General features: G+C 56.5%; 1 protein-coding gene across 1 annotated transcript; it reads left to right on the top strand.

Annotated features, from left to right (window-relative positions):
• Positions 1-662: 662 nt before the first annotated feature.
• BXZ73DRAFT_50519 (midasin) lies at positions 663-16,680 on the top strand (the record flags this gene model as incomplete). Its single annotated transcript, XM_048020449.1, has 20 exons — positions 663-976; positions 1,017-1,448; positions 1,575-3,146; positions 3,203-3,394; positions 3,445-5,875; positions 5,925-5,996; positions 6,046-7,476; positions 7,528-8,433; positions 8,489-8,605; positions 8,801-9,101; positions 9,173-9,276; positions 9,452-9,599; positions 9,649-9,804; positions 9,904-10,064; positions 10,170-11,513; positions 11,540-12,981; positions 13,037-13,368; positions 13,420-13,679; positions 13,728-14,999; positions 15,148-16,680. The coding sequence occupies 20 exons, from the start codon at positions 663-665 to the stop codon at positions 16,678-16,680; spliced, it is 14,520 nt and encodes a 4,839-aa protein (XP_047875604.1).
• Between the last annotated feature and the right edge of the window lie 399 nt (positions 16,681-17,079).

The following is a 17,079-nucleotide window of genomic DNA, read 5'->3' as shown; positions in this document are numbered from 1 at the left end:
GGTTTGAGGGCTCAGTGCAGGCACACCCAGGAAGGTGTGGCCATTGAATTGTGTACCATTAGGTGCGCATTGTGAATGCAAGTAGATTACAAAAAGAACGGAGGGAAACGGAGCGGAGGGGGAGGCAGGGTGCAGGGACAGCGAGCTCACTGTCGGGCACAGCGAGCACGGGTGGCGGGGCAGGGAGGCGCGCGGCGCCGACGCGGGAGATAACGTGGGCGCGGGCGCGGGAGATAACGCGTGCGGGGGCGGGAGAGATAACGCGGACTGATGGGAGATCTGAAGGATGGGGACACGTGATGGGCTGGGGGACTTGGAAGGGAGGGCGTTCGAATACTTCCCTTCAGGGAACCCGGAAACTGCCTCGGGTTTATTGAGGACATTATTCAAACATGCGCGGGAGCACGGATTCAGGTCTCCTTAGCCCGGGCCATCCCCCCCCGTGCCCCAGGCTAAGGGGACCTGATTGATGTGAGGTCCAGGTGCGGCGAAGTTGTTCAGTGCGCTTGACTTCCTTATTGGGATTGGCAAGATTTTTCCGCGCGGGGGATTTTTGGACGCTTGTCCCGCGGGCTCGACCTCCCTTGCCCTCCTCACTGCACTCGCGTCTCTATTGCCGTGGGCCCTCCAGACCCCGGGGTCTTCTCATTCGCGAGACAGCCATGACGGAGCAGCATACCCCCTTCCCCGACCCCCTCCGATTCGACCTCAAAGGCCAAGTGCAGAAGCTGCACGACCTGCTCCCCGCCAGAATTCCCTACGCCAATGCTTCTTTACAAAATGCGCCTTCCCGACGTGCTCTTCTCGACGCTCTCTCTGCTTTGCTTCATGTCCCACATCTCACCATGACAGTATCAACCCTCTTTCGGCCAATCCTCATTGACCTTTGCGCACGGTGGCTGGAGGAAGAACTCGAGTTGCTTGACAAGCTAGAATCACTCTGTTTGATGTTGGAGGTGCACCAAGAGCTGTTTCCGTACGTCATATTTCATTGCAACCCTCGCAGGTACTCATAGCTGCCTATATAGTGTTCTGGCTTCGCTCTTGCGGTTGCCGGTCCTTGAGCGTGGTCCGCTCCATGTGGTTCCTTCAAACCCGCCCCCGTCTAATGACATCCTCCAACGCATTTTACTCGTATATTACCGGATCTTGCAAGCGAATCGAAGTCTTCCCCGATCATTAGGGTGGCCTCTTTCTCCCCTCTCGAAGCTCGTCGGGGCGCAAGATCTCCCAAATGGCGTTCGTTTTCTCGCCATCCGGTGTTATTCTCTACAAGCTGGGATGATGGAGGGAGAACGGGTGAAGCTCGAGAAGGAAGTGCTGGGGGAGGTTTCTCAAGTTGAGTGCAAGATCGCCTTCGGTTACGGCGAGGACGGGAACCCTCGCGAAGTGGATGGCTGGGTCCTACCGGTACTCGAGCTAGAGAGAGTAACCCAGGCGAGGAACGCGTTCGCGCATCCACAAAAGTACTATATCAACGACGACACGGACTCAAGCGAGCCTATTCATCCCGCTGAGCTGAGGTACGCTTATTGCCTTACTGTGAACGACCTTTCGTCTGACGCGATGCAAAGCCCTCTGATTGCAAATATACACGGTGTCTTAATGCTGCGTTCCGATCGCCCAACTCCCCAATCCTCACCACTCGTCGATACACCAACTACGAGCCGAGCACTACAACAGATTGCGTTGCACTTGTCACTAGACGTCCCCATCCTGCTCACCTCTGCTCCGTCTTCCGGCAAGAGTCTCCTCATCTCGCACTTGGCTCAAACACTCCACCCTTCCTCCAGGAATCATGTTGTCACTATCCACCTTGCCGACACATCTCTTGATCCCCGATCGCTTTTGGGCTCCTACGTCTCTTCCCCCTCCCGACCCGGTACATTCGAGTGGAAGGAAGGTGTCCTTGTCCGTGCCATGCGTGAGGGGAAATGGGTCGTACTCGAAGACATCGACCGCGCGACAATGGAGATGTTGGGAGTCCTCAAGCCCCTGGTCGAATCTTTGGGCGCCGACAAATGGATTGGAGGTCGAGCACGTTTGAACGTCCCTAGTCGCGGAATGGTTGAAGCCCAAGCTTCTTTTGCCTTGTTTGCTACGCGCTCCCTGCAGCTGTCTCGCCAGGGCACATTCCCTTCCCCCACTTTCTTCGGCGCCCACAAGTTCTACGAAGCCGTGATGGACTCGCCAGGATCCCGCGATCTCAGGACCATCGTGGACAGTAAGTTTCCTCGTCTCGCCGGTGCTCTCGCGCAAGGTGCCATCAATCTTTGGGAGGGCGTACGGGCTGTCGGGATCTCCGCGTCGATCCGGGACCCTGGCATTCGCGAGCTTGAGAAATTTTGCACGCGCGTTGGTGGACTCCTCCCTTCCAACCTCCAGACCATGGACTGCGACGAAGACCTCTCACAACCTCTCACCCTCGACATGTTCATTACCAACCCAACCATTCGCGAGGATATCTACCTCGAGGCGCGCGACGTTTTCTTCGGGGTGGGTGCGACCACCGCCTCTGGACGCGCTCACCTCGATGCCGTCGCTCGTGTCGCAGCGACCCATCTGGGTATCACGGAGGAACGAATGCACTGGATCCTCAACAACCGCACCTCAGAGTTCGACATCGAGAAGGACGTCAACGGTCGTATCGTCGCCGTTCGTGCAGGCCGCAGTCGTCTCCCAGCCCGCGCAAGCTCGGTGGATATGGCTCCCGCGATCACCCGCCCGTTCGCGATGCATCGTCCAGCGATGTCGCTCATCTCCCGCCTCGCCTCGGCCATCGCACTTGGCGAGCCGCTCCTCCTTACGGGCGAGACCGGCACTGGCAAAACGAGCGTCGTAACACATCTCGCAGCCCTCCTTCGCCGGCCTCTTATCTCCCTCAACCTTTCCAACCAGACCGAGTCGTCAGACATCCTCGGAGGCTTCAAACCCGTCGACGCGCGCATCCCTGGGGGCGAGCTTTACCAACGCTTCGTTGAGCTCTTCGGGGCGTTGTTCAACAGGAAGAAGCAGAATGCCCAGTTCGAAGACGCTGTCAGGAAGGCGGTCCAGGAGAGGAAGTGGAAGCGGGCGGCGGCGATGTGGTTGGAGGCAGTGAGGATGGCGAAGGATAAGCTTACGACGAGACAGGCGGAAGAAGATGAGTGAGTGCCTTTTCATTTGACTGCGCTTAGTGACGGTGTCCTTACTGTTTCTATAGCAAGGAACTGGAAGGAGGGACCTCTCGTAAACGAAGAAAGGCCAATCCAAACTCTGGTGTCTCAGTCGGTGCTTGGGAGGCGTTCGAGCATGACGTACGGACATTCGAGATTCAACACGTGCAAGGGAAGAGCAAGTTCGCGTTCGCGTTCGTGGAAGGACCGCTGGTGAAGGCGCTCAGGAATGGCGACTGGTATGTCGTAAGCATCTTTGAGTTGGGCCCACCCTGACACCATTTCGAAGGATTCTGCTTGACGAGGTCAACTTGGCCACGTCCGAAACATTGGAATCAATCTCCAGCTTGTTGCACGGTCCCACTGCGTCCATCACACTCACTGAGCAAGGATCATTAGAGCCAATTCCTCGCCATCCTGACTTCCGCCTCTTCGCATGCATGAACCCAGCCACTGACGTCGGCAAGAAAGACCTCCCTCCTCATATCCGTTCGCGCTTCACCGAGCTGGACGTCCCGCCACCGGATGCCGACAAGGACACGCTGCTCACCATCGTGGCTCAGTACATCGGCGGTTCTGCAGTAGGCGACAAAGGAGCAATCATGGACGTCGCGGAGTTCTACACCGCGGTGAAGGGGTTGGCAGAAGAACGACAAATCGCGGATGGCGCCAACCACAGGCCACACTTCAGCATGCGAACCCTTGCCCGTGCGCTGACCTTCGCATCAGACATGGCCCCTTCGTACTCGTTGAGGAGGGCGCTGTGGGAAGGCTGTCTCATGGCTTTCACCATGGCCTTGGACAGTCCCAGTGCGGCCGCGGTGACTGCGTTGGCACAGAAGCATCTTCTTGCAGGAGTCAGGAATCAACGCTCGTTGCTCATGAAGGAACCCTTACCCCCTGGAGACCCCTCTGCGTTTGTGAAGCTCGGTCCGTTCTACCTCGAACGAGGCCCTTATCCTGAAGATATTGCAGAAGATTACATCATGACGCCTTCCGTCGAGACCAAGCTCATCGACCTCGCGCGTATCATTGCCGCCAAGCGCTTTCCTGTACTCATCGAAGGCCCCACGTCTAGTGGCAAGACTAGCTCCATCGAATACCTCGCCAAGCGCACGGGGCATCGTTTCGTTCGGATCAACAACCACGAACACACGGACATCCAAGAGTACATTGGCACCTATGTCTCGGACCCGATCACCGGAAAGCTCGTCTTCAAGGAAGGCCTACTCGTCAGGGCCCTCCGTCAGGGCGATTGGATCGTCCTCGACGAGCTGAACTTGGCCCCGACCGACGTCCTTGAAGCTCTTAACCGCCTTCTCGACGACAACCGAGAGCTTGTCATCCCCGAAACTCAAGAGGTCGTCCGGCCCCATCCTCACTTCATGCTCTTCGCTACCCAGAATCCTCCCGGGCTCTACGCGGGACGCAAGATTCTCTCGAGGGCGTTTCGCAACCGGTTCCTCGAGGTCCATTTTGAAGACGTCCCACAAGCCGAATTGGAGACGATCCTGTGCCAGCGGTGTCGCATCGCCCCATCCTACGGTCAACGCATCGTCAGTGTCTTTAGGGAGCTTCAGAAGCGCAGGCAGACCAGCCGAGTCTTCGAGAGCAAGCAAGGGTTCGCCACCCTCCGTGATCTGTTCCGCTGGGCTGGCAGAGACGCAGTTGGATACGAGGAGCTCGCGACGAACGGGTACATGCTCCTTGCCGAGCGCGCGCGCAGAGACGACGACAAGGCCGTGGTGAAGGAGGTCATCGAAAAAGTGATGAAGGTCCGTATCGACGAGTCGTCTCTGTACGATCTCCAGCGCCCCAAGTTCGATCCCTCGGACTACCTTGGATGCCCTATGCCCTCCTCGACCCAAATCGTATGGACCGCCGCTATGCAGCGCCTCTTCGTCCTCACGGCACGTGCCCTGCGGTTCAATGAGCCCGTCCTGCTTGTCGGCGAGACTGGGTGCGGGAAGACGTCAGTCTGCCAGCTGTACGCGGAGGTCCTTTGTCGCACCCTGCAAAGCGTCAATTGCCATCAAAACACGGAAACTGCGGACCTCATCGGCGGACTCCGACCAATTCGCAACAAGGCAGCGACAGAAGTCGAAACTGTTCGCGAGACCGTCGCGGTACTGTCGGAACTTGGGATCTCGCTTACCGCTCGGGATCCCGAGTCTCTTGTCAAGGTCATCGACAAGCTTCTCAAATCACCAACCTCGTCTCCAGAGCACATCACCACGTTGCATGAACATCGAGCTCGATTGCAACGCCTTTCCGCTCTGTTCGAATGGCGCGATGGCGCGCTTGTCGAAGCCATGCGCAACGGTGATGTCTTCCTCCTCGACGAGATCTCCTTGGCCGACGACTCGGTTCTCGAACGTCTCAACAGCGTTCTGGAGACAGGTCGCACCATCGTCCTCGCGGAGTGTGGTTCCGACAGCGCGGAGATCCCAGCAATCAAAGCCGATGACGACTTCAAGCTTGTTGCGACTATGAATCCTGGTGGGGACTATGGCAAGAAAGAGTTGTCTCCTGCCCTTCGCAATCGCTTCACCGAGATTTGGGTGCCCGCCATCACCGATCGACGGGATCTAGAGTGTATCGTGCAAACGTTGTGGCAGCACGACTCCTTGAAGGTCTTCACCCAGCCCCTGTTAGATTTTGTTGAATGGCTTTGCTCTACTGTCGGTGATCACACATTCGCAAATTTACGAGATATCTTGGTGAGTAGTGCTCCTCGCGTCTCTGGCGTTGTCCTCACCCAGCAAACAGGCTTGGGTGTCATTCTCAAACGCGACCCTGTGTGAGACTACGGCGTCGTCCATGACGGCGAGCGAGATCTTCGTGAGTATTGCGTACTGTCACCCCTCAATTCAAACTCACAGCCGTGCAGCATCATGCAGCCGAGATGACTTTCTTGGACGGGCTTGGAACGATGCCCCAACTTGCAGCGTACTCAAAGGAGGCCCTCGGCCGTCTCAGGTCTGGTGCTGTTCTCAAGCTGAACGAACTCGCGCCAACCTCGATCGATCCCGAGAAGCAAGCGCCATCGGGCGATGACAAGAATATTCATTTTGGTCCCTTCGCCATTCCTCGCGGGCCTCTTGCCGCCGTGGTTCCCAACTTCAGCCTGGAAGCGCCCACCACCCGCGACAATGTCATGCGCGTGGTCAGAGCATGTCAGCTCCCGAAGCCCATCATGCTTGAAGGTAGTCCGGGAGTTGGCAAGACGAGTCTCGTCGCTGCGCTCGCCAACATCTGCGGGCATAGTCTCTGCAGAATCAACCTTTCCGACCAGACAGATCTTGTCGACCTTTTTGGCTGTGACCTTCCGGTAGAGGGTGGCGAGCCTGGCCAGTTTGCATGGAAAGACGCCGAGTTCTTGCGCGCCTTGCAGGAAGGGCACTGGATCCTCCTCGATGAGATGAACCTCGCGCCCCAATCTGTCCTCGAGGGACTCAACGCGGTCCTCGATCACCGAGGCACGGTCTACATCCCGGAGCTAGGAAGATCATTCGTCCGCCATCCATCGTTCCGCATCTTTGCCGCGCAGAATCCTCTTCATCAAGGAGGCGGAAGGAAGGGTCTACCGAAGTCGTTCCTCAACCGCTTCACGAAGGTCTACGTACAGGAGATGTCGCCCAACGATCTTCTCCTCATCTGCCGCAACCTCTTCCCTCGATACCCGGAAGACCTTTTGCAGAAAATGATCTCCTACATGTCGGTTCTCAACGAGGAGACGATGGTCATGCGATCGTTCGCCCGAGAAGGCGCGCCCTGGGAGTTCAACCTTCGCGATGTCATCAGATGGGCCTCCCTCCTCCAACATCCTCAATCCCCCGTTCATCCAGCGCAGTTCCTCTTCCCCATCATACTCCAGCGTTTCCGGACACCGGAAGATCGCCGTCGCGCGTACGCTCACTTCTCGGCAATCTTCTCTACCACGGACCCTATCACCACCTCCTCGCTTTCAATCTCCCCGTCAAGTCTTCAAATCGGCCACCATCAATCAGCTCGCGCGACTCGCTCCTCGACTTCGCGTACAGGGTGCATCCTACAGGCGTCCTTGTCTCCACTGGAATCTCTCGGCATGTGCATCAAGCACGGATGGCTTGCTATCCTGACCGGCCCGCGGGATAGTGGTAAGACGAGTATAGCAAGGACTATTGCTGACATGTCAGGACATATCCTTCACGAAGTTTCCATCAACAACGCCACAGACGCCTCCGACATTCTTGGAAGTTTCGAGGAGATAGACCTCAGCTACTCTGTCAATCTCATCGCTCAAGAACTCCTCGACATCCTCGACGACGTATCCCGTTCTGTCTCGGGTCCTCGGTACAACGCGGTATCCGACTACCTAACCACTCTTCAGCATCTCCCCAGCCCTGTTTCAGCCTCAGATCTTCCCGCAATCGTGCGGAGCTTTTCACAAGTCCTCGATAGCCTGGAGGACCTTCCGAGTCAATATCGCTCTAAATGCGCGCGGGCGCGAATCGAGGTGGGGCAGCTGTCATCAAGATGTCCACAAGCGGCCCAACTTCAATGGGTCGATGGTGCTCTTGTTCGTGCTCTGAAGGAGGGACACTGGATTCTTCTCGACGGAGCTAATCTATGCAACCCTTCCGTTCTTGATCGACTCAACTCCTTGTGCGAGATCGGGGGCTCACTGACGCTGAACGAGCGAGGCGCGGTTAACGGCGAAGTTCAAGTGCTGAGACCCCATCCCAACTTCCGACTCTTCATGTGTGTCGATAGCCAGTACGGAGAACTTTCCAGGGCCATGCGCAACCGTGGCATCGAAATCGCACTATCATCTACCTGGAACGACGAGGACATCAAGCGCATACTCACTCACATCCGGTGCTTCCCTAACACCGTTGATAATGAATTTAGTCTCAAGAGGTCCATCATTCTTCAAGCCCAGATCAGACGTGGATTGCAAGATCTCGAGACTCCCGCATTGTTGGACATATCTTCTTGCCGACTCGCTCTCGAGGACTCCGTCAACGCTGCAATCGCCGATCTCGTTCCAACTCTACGTCCTTCGCCGCCCACTCACCCAAACCGCGCGTTAAACTATTTCATCGCAAGCCACGTAGCCCCTCTCTCATTCCATCATCATCATCGATTCCTCTCCAGCACACCTTCGGAGACGTTCTGTTCAGTCCGGTCACTGTTGGAAGCGCTAGAATGTAGTCACATTTGTTCTACTACGATCCAAATGCGGATGGATTTCAGCCAAACCCTTCACGTCCCGTCTGATGCTCTTCTTGCGCAGGTGAGTTGTGCGGGTTCAGGTGAGTGGGTTGCAAATTGCTCATGTTTATCTCAAGCCGTTCGCCATCGTCCCTCAATCAACGCTCGTGATTGAACCCGGAACAAAAATTCTACGTCTACTCCGGCTGCTAGTCTCCACATCAGTTGATTACGGTCAGCCTTTGGAAGAACCGGTCTATACCAACGGTGCTGTTCATGGCACGGATCGCGTTCGCGCACAGGCTCAGGCGGCGGCGAAGGCCAAAGCACTAGTTGAGATCATCAAGAGCGCTGCGACAGCATTCCTCAGCGAGGTTGATCTGAACCGCGTTGAAACAAAGGTATGTTTGAGTATCGTCGAGGTGCACTGAGACTGACAAGTCCATCAGGACATCGACATGCTATCACAAACGGTATCGTTCGGACGCTTCCTGCGTCAGGCAATTGACATCTCGGTGACTTTTGACTTCTCGCTGGCGTTTGCAATGGTCGAGTGGTTCCGCCAAGCTCTTGCAACTACGACTTCAGATGCACTCGGTCTCAGATCCATCGTCGACGGGGTCAAAGCACTAGAAGAAACCGTATCACTAACGTCCGGACTGGCGCTGACGGACCTCTGGCAAGCACTCTCAATTCCTATTGCTATTGACAGGACTGGAGGCAAAATAACTGCACTTGAATGTGCAAGTCGTAAGGTGCATGATATCGGTATGTAACGTCATAGGTTCATCAGTCGGTGGAGTACTGATTGCATTATACAGAATTGCGAACACAAATTTCCGATGTCATGGCCATGTGGACGATGCCTGCCTCCAACGTGGCTCAGGAAGACGTCTTGTTGGCTCTGACCGTACAGCTTGAACTAGTTCGTGAATCAAATTCATAAATATCCTCGTACTCACCAGTTCACAGCGCCTATCTGCAAGTTCCCCCTCATCGGCGGATGAAAGTACTTCTGGTCCAGAGTTTGCTTATCTCCAAGCCCAGCTGTATGCTTTCGCGGCTCTTTTGACCTCTTCTTCCCAGTCTCTCACGGTAAGAACCTTCCTACATCCATCTATGCATGGCTGACCACTGCTCTACAGATTCTGAAAGAGCTCGTGGACTATGGTCACTCGGACCCTGAGGCTCCGCTCAAGAATCTCATGGTGTTCAGACGCCTTGCGTGGTTCGTAGATTCTCAAGAATGTACGTAAATTTAGTCGCGGGCCCGGACAAGCTACTAACACGCTTTTAGCCCCGCTGTCTACCTTCACGCAGGCACAAGCGCAGTGGCTGAACGACTTGTGGGACGCATCTTCCGTTGGAGAAGTAAGTTGTCTTGCATTACAGCGCCACTTCCATGAGCTTACGCACATCTCAGCTCTCGGGGCCCTCAGCACTCTGCCACCCAGTGGAACTTATCAGCACGGCGCTCCTCTGGTGAGTGTGATACCACAATCTAGGTGAAAACGTACTTATGTCACTGGAAACAGTGACGAGACTCGCAGAGCTATGGCCAAGCTGTCCTCACACGAAGCAGCGCTGCGAAGACGTATCGGTTTCCTCACAGGTCAGCTCATGGGACACACAAGTCGCGCATCACAGATGGCAAATATGCTGGCTGGGACCGTCGTAATCGTTAGTAGTTCTTCCGGCCCTTTCGACAAACAAGTTTTACTAACTTGATGGCAGGTTGCGTCATGTATCACGTCGACTCAAACTTCGAGTATGTGGAACTGGGGCCGTGATGCTAATCTGGAAACTGGGATCGTTCAGCTATTTGACCAGAGCGTTCCTGCGTCGCTCTCTGGCCCTTACCACCGACATCTACGCCTCCCTCTTTTGGCCCTTATGGGACACGACGACACGGCATCTTTCTTGAAGTTGGGCCAATGCTGGATCGCCCTCTCGAGGTTCCTGCTAGAACTCTACGTTCCCAACATCCCAATCGACCCGGCCGCGATATTGCAGTGCTCTCAGAGGTTTCTGTCAGAGCAACGTGCCTTGTTGGAGGACGAACTAGCACTGCAGCGCGCGTACGAAAAACGGACAATCGGGCGACCGGACAACTTCATCATCCAGCACCTCTCTGAATCGCTCCAGACCCTCATCCACAACATGCCCACACTCTGTAGCACCACAAGCAACCGCACGAGCATCATTCAGCTTCACGCCTACTGGACGGAAGTATCGCAATTCCTTGATCAGGTGATCTCACCAGTGAAGATAGACGCGATCATCTCAGCTCTGAAAACCAAGGGTACATCGGCGCAGATGCGAGAGCAGGTTGTTCAAGAGTCAATTGCTGCGTTTTCCAGGAGGCTGGACTCCGTCTACCCCGAATACAGAGATATCAGCGGACCCATCCATCTGGCCCTCCTTCAATTGAGACTGGGCCTGCGTCTCTTAGCCGACGTTGCAAATTCCGACGAGGCTGATATCAAGGACCTTGGTTCCACCGCTGGCACTCTCGTTTCGTTCCCGCCCTCCATTGCCAGCCTCCGTGTCCGCCAGTCATTAGGCCAGCACCCGTCCAGTTCCCAGTTTTCTCATGTCCTTTGGAGATTGGCTGCAGCGTCTATTGACGTGTTCTCAGGCGCGGACTGTTCTGTGTACATCCCCCAGATCGCCGAGATCTACGAGCAAGCCCTTGGTCTGTGGCTCATCGATAAAGCGAGGAAAGAGGAAGCAGAGCGTCAAGCACAGTCTTTGTACCGGAACGAATCGAATGCGGTTGCCACTGAGGCGGAGAACGAGGAACAGGACTTCCTCTCTCTGTTCCCTGAATACGAAGACCTTCTGGACGAGGATGCCCCCCAAGTCGGTTCCTCGACCTCACGCAAATCCTCCGACCTTGTCGGTGCCGATGATGTCAGAAGATTGTCGACAATTCATCTGAGTCTGTTCGTACAAGACACCCCTCAGCTCAGCCCCAGTCACATCGATTTACAACGAAGACTCGCTCGGGAAATTCTCATCACCCATTCTGCTGCTCTCCCGGAGGTACTCGATAGCTCAAGTCGCCCGTACCAGATCTCAATTCTTCTTGACCATCTCTCTGTCCTCCACGGCGCTTCGCGTAGCGTCAACAAACCCTACAACTTCTATGCCGACCCCAACGTTCCGGAGATCAAGAAGCTGTCTAGCATCTTGGAGCGCGTGACCACACGGCTCGTTCCTTGATCAAAGAGTGGCCCGATCAAATGGTACTTCAACACCTCCACGCACGTTGTGAGGCCATCCTTTCCCTCGGTTCTATAAGTCCAGTCGCGAAGGTCCTGTCAGCGATCGAGCAGCTTCTTCTACAGATGGAGGATTGGGAAATGTACGCGAACAGGGAGAACACCCTCAAAGCTTACCAGCAGGATTTGGTCAGCACGGTTGTCTCGTGGCGCCGCTTAGAGCTCTCTTCGTGGAAAGGGCTGTTACACACGCAGGCACAAGAGTTCGCGGAAGGCACTTCGGAGTGGTGGTTCCGTCTGTACGAGGCGACAGTTCGAGGCGCCTCCGCGGCTGCTCAAGAGGAAGACAGCAATATCAACGCGCTGGCCACCTACTTGGAAGGCCTCGTGCCGCTCCTGGACACGTTTATCACCTCGAGCCCGCTTGGCCAGTTCACTGCACGTTTGGACCTCTTACGCGCTTTCGAAGTCTTCGTCACGGAACTTGCCAATATCCAGATTGGAGAAGCAGCCGCTGCGTCTCGCCGCGTACACAATATCCTCTATTTCACCCGCATATACTACTCTCAATTCACCCAGAAGGTCGCGGCCTCTTTGTCAAGTCAGCAGAGCTCGTTGGAGAAAGAGATCCGCAACTTTATCAAGCTCGCGAGCTGGAAGGACATCAACGTGCACGCGCTCAAGCAAAGCGCTCAACGGACCCACAGGCAATTGTACAAGTGTATACGGAAGTTCAAGGAGGTCCTTCGGCAACCCATCACCGCGCATCTTGTCCCCGGCGCTGCTGGCTCAGACGAGCAGAACCCCGACCACGACCCACTTACTCTTCTCCTTCCTGCTGAGATCGCTCCTCTTCCCGCGTTTTCCGGTACAGTCGCTCTTCCCGACCATCTGCTGCACCTTGACAAGACGATTCGCAATTTCCGCGCGGTCATTGGAGGTCGCATATCTTCCGTCATCGGTTCTCTGGTACCAATAGATCTCGAGGAGCTCTCTGCGGACATCATCACGAACATGCAGACCCTTGCTTCCTCCAGCCCCCCTCCAGCGACAACCAAGGAGCAGAAAGAAAAGTTCTACAAGGCGCTCCTGGTCCGGAAACGCAAAGCTTGGAGCGACCTGCTCAAGGAATTGAAGAGGATCGGGCTAGCCGTCAACATGAAGCCAGAAGTGCTGGAACAGCAGAGTAGTCCACGTTGGCTGAGGGAGCAGCGAATCGCCGAACACGACGAAGCTCTCCCTCACTTCGACAAGAGCGAGAAATACCTCATGCGTCTCACCAAGCTGCTCCCCGAGCTCCGTGCCTCTCTGTCAAGCCATCACGATGACATAGGATTACGCGACCTGCAGCGTGGCACCAACCTCGTCGAGTCTGCGTTCTCGTTTGCACTCGAGGCCAGGGCTTCGTAAGCAATCATCTCATTATTGTGATGCCACTCCGTGCTCATTATAGGTACCTAGCTTCGTTGAAGCTGTCAACGAGTATCACCAACTCCGCATCAATGTTGCACGACTTCAACAGGCGTATGAATCTCCCCGAATCGCTGCAGTCGGTGTAGAAGCTTACCACCGAGTAACGACGATGAAGGAAGACTTGGGTCGATTATGTCAAGCACTCGACGAAATTGTCGTTGTATGGAGGCGATTCCTGCAGGAAATCCCAGAGACGGAACCCTTGCCTGTGGTCATCGCGGAAGCCGAGACGATACTGTCCTCTTCCAGAACCTTCCTTGGCCGTTTGGTGACGATCGCGGAGACTTTGAAATCGTCACAAATTCCAGCTCTTCTCGAAGGTAAACAAGTCGCTCATACTCATCCCGTCTCCCACTCACGTATCTTTCTAGGTGAAGCGGCAGTCATAAAAGAGACCCTTGAACACGTCGAGACGGTCTCTAGGTTGCTCGTGGGATGGAACAACGCACCCAACGTCGTCGCTCACTTCACAAAGCCGGTTCTTGAGTGGCTGCAACAATCTTCCTTCTCTCTACGGTCCCAACTCACGCATGGCCCTCGAGAAGTCGCCTCAGACAATACTGGTGGGCTCATCGACCGCCTCCTCCTTAGCGTACAGGGCATCCTCGCTCTACCCATGCCCACCGCCTCCGTAGAGGACGACGTCAACGAGACGCCCGATCGCTTCCTCCGCGACAAGACCCGCCTCATTTCCCAGGTGACGCGTGCGCTCAAGATCTCCGACGTCCGCGCGCTCCTCGACGAGGTCACTGCCGAGACCCTCCACGCCCACCCCGACGAGCTCTCACGGCGCCTCGCGCGCGCCCTACCCTTCCTCGACACGTACCTGGCGCTCGCGCTCGCGCAGCTCGCCAACCACTGCGCGTGGACGAAGTCCCTATTCAAGCTCGACTACGTCATATGCACCGTCGTCCGCGCGGTCGCGCGCGACGGGTTCTGCAAGCCACCCGAGGGTGCAGAGGGCGAGGCTGGAGAGGCAGGGACGCAGGACGCAGACGGCATGGGCCTAGGAGAGGGCGCGGGCACGGAGAACGTCAGCAAGGAGATCGAGGATGAGAGCCAAGTCGAGGGATTGCAGGGCGAGGCGGACGCGGACGAAGACGTCGAGCGCGCGGAGGAGGATAACGCGGTAGAGATGAGCGAAGACTTCGGCGGGAAGATGCAAGACGTGCCGGAGAAGGAGGACGGCGAGGGCGAGGAGCAGGAGCAGGACGAAGACGACGTGGAGCCTGAAGAGCAGGTGGGCGACCTCGACGCGATGGACCCCTCAGCGGTGGATGAAAAGCTGTGGGGAGACGAGAGTGGGCCAGATGATACGCGCCAGGACGACGGGAAGGCGGACGATCACTCGACAAAGCAGCAGGAGAAAGAGTCTGAGATGGCGGCGAAGGAGGATCAAAAGGGGAAGCGACCCAAGGAGCAGCCGAAGAAGCAAGATGAAGGGGAAGCAGCGACGCAGGAATCGGGAGATGGAGAGGAGGAAGAGGCAATGCAGGAGGACCGCTCAGAGGATGGGGAAGATGAGACGGGGCAAGATCAGCAAGGAGGCGCACCCCTTGATGACTTTGTCCAAGACGCCAAGACTCTGGATCTTCCTGACGACCTAGATTTCGGTAAGGAGGGCGAAAAAGACAGAGACATTGACGACGACATCGAGATGGAAGACGGAGACGGCGAGGAAGGAGATGAGGAAGACGAAGCAAGGCCTGGCGACGATGTGTCGGAGGAAGCGGAAGATGGGATGGTCATCGACCCCGACAACCCCCAGGTAGCGCCAGACGACCAGCCCCCTCCTGAAGGGGTGACAGAGGATATCGTCGACGGAGCGACAGCACAGCCTGATCTGCACGCTGGCTCTGGTCAAGACAGCGGCGAACAAGGCGAACAAGCTGTTGCAGATGCTACTCAGGGCGAGGGCGGCCAAGGACCCTCGTCGTCGGGAGAAGCTGGCGTACCTGAAGAACAGCAGCAAGCCAAAACGGAATCTGTTCAGGATGAGCGGTCTGAGGATCAGTGAGTACTATAGACCTAATTTGTGAACCCAACTAACCGCCGGACCCCTTGCTAGGCCCACGGAGCCTGTAACCAATGCCAATGAGATGGTCGAAGCGCAAGATGGTGCTGGTGCCACACATGCTCAACAGGGAGCGGCGCCTTCACAAAGCAAGCCCCGGCCTCTCCAAAGCAATCCCTTACGCAGCCTCGGCGATGCACTTCGAGAGATCAAGCAACGGATGGATGACATCATGGAGAGCGACGGAACGCAGTCTCGTCCAGAACAGAACGCCCCAGAGGCTCAGAACTCTCAGCTGGAGTATCTTCGTCCTGAAAACGACATTGGAGCCGAGGAGATGCAGGCTTTGGGTCCCGCGTATCAAGAGGACGTTGCAAAGCTGAACGACCTCAAGTTCCTCGACGAGGACATGGAAGATCTCAACACTGTACCACCCGTGGAGGACCCTCCTAGTGCAGCTTCCGACGAAACAACTCTTCCACCGCAGTCATTTGTCCTTCAAAGCGAGTCCACAGGCCACGCATTAAGCAGCGACGTCAAGAGTGCTTTGACGCAGACTGAGATCCGCTCTCGGCTCCCCGATTCCTCCCAAGACCATTCGGTCGCCCCTGTCTCCGCCGACGTATCGATGTCCTCGGATGAGCCTGAGGAGCAGGATGCGCAGCAGAATATTGAACTCGCTCTTCGCCAATGGCAAGCCGAAGGCCAACCTGAACTCGGCGCCGAGGACATGTGGCGCAAGTACGAAGCTCTGACCCATGATCTCTCCTACACCCTCTGCGAGCAGCTCCGTCTCATCCTCGAGCCTACGATGGCTACCCGTCTGCGCGGTGACTACCGCACCGGAAAGCGCCTCAACATGAAGAAGATCATCCCGTACATTGCCTCCGAATTCACGAAGGACAAGATTTGGCTCCGCCGCACGCGCCCCTCGCAGCGGGAGTACCAGGTGCTCATCGCGCTCGACGACTCGCGCTCGATGGCCGAGTCGCACTCGGTCCACCTCGCCTTCCAGACCCTCGCGCTCGTCGCCAACGCGCTCGGCAAGCTCGAGGTCGGCGACGTCGCGATCGCGCGCTTCGGCGAGACCGTCGACGTCCTTCACGGCTTCGATGGCGGGCCCTTCTCTCAGCAGGCCGGCGCGCGTGTCATGCAGTCCTTCCGCTTCGACCAGCGCGCCACGCAGGTGCTTTCACTCGTCGAGACGAGCCTCGGCGTGCTCGCGCGTGCTCGCGAACGGCGCGCAGGCGGCGCAGGTTCCGCCGCGGACCTGTGGCAACTCGAGATCATCGTCTCGGACGGTATCTGCGAGGACCACGACAAGTTGCGGGCGGTGCTGCGGCGCGCGGAGGAGCAGCGGATCATGGTCGTGTTCGTCATCATCGACTCGCTGCACTCTAAGGGTGTAGCCGGCGCGACCGGGCAGAACGAGAGCTCGATCCTGTCGGTGGTGCGGCCAACGATCAAAATGGTGGACGGGAAGGTGGACCTACAGATGGCGCGGTACCTCGACACGTTCCCGTTCGAGTACTACGTCGTGCTTCGGAACGTCGAGGCGCTGCCGGACGTCTTGGCTGCTACCCTGAAGCAGTTCTTCGAGAGGATCGCAGAGGCTTAATTTCATGAATGTCGCATGCTACGGAGTAGTTACCTCATTGTATCGTGTCTTATGTATAGTATCGGTCCCACTCGTCTTGGTCCAACACACGCGAATGATATTTTCGTCAACCATTCTGAACTTTGGTCAATATCCAGTATTTGTTGCCTCGTCTTCGAGCCGAGAGTTGGATCTCGAGTGCTTGTGGCTGGCGTGTACCGCTCTGCATCCTTTCTCCCCATCTCCATCACTGCGACCACACCCCTTATGTAAACTCAAGAGCCCGCCTATACATGACGGCCAGCGAAATGACGTCCCCAACTTTGCCCGGTACGGAGGGAGCATGATCGTCGCAGCAGCCCTCGGACATCTTCGACCGGCATTGTGTTCAATCCGATCCTGAGCGCGCACTTCTCTCCA

Source organism: Epithele typhae (genome assembly GCF_022376455.1).
Source record: "Epithele typhae strain CBS 203.58 chromosome Unknown BXZ73scaffold_42, whole genome shotgun sequence".
Lineage (NCBI taxonomy): Eukaryota > Fungi > Basidiomycota > Agaricomycetes > Polyporales > Epitheliaceae > Epithele > Epithele typhae.
Note: the sequence above shows the minus strand (reverse complement) of the source record. Positions and strands in the feature narration are given on the sequence as shown.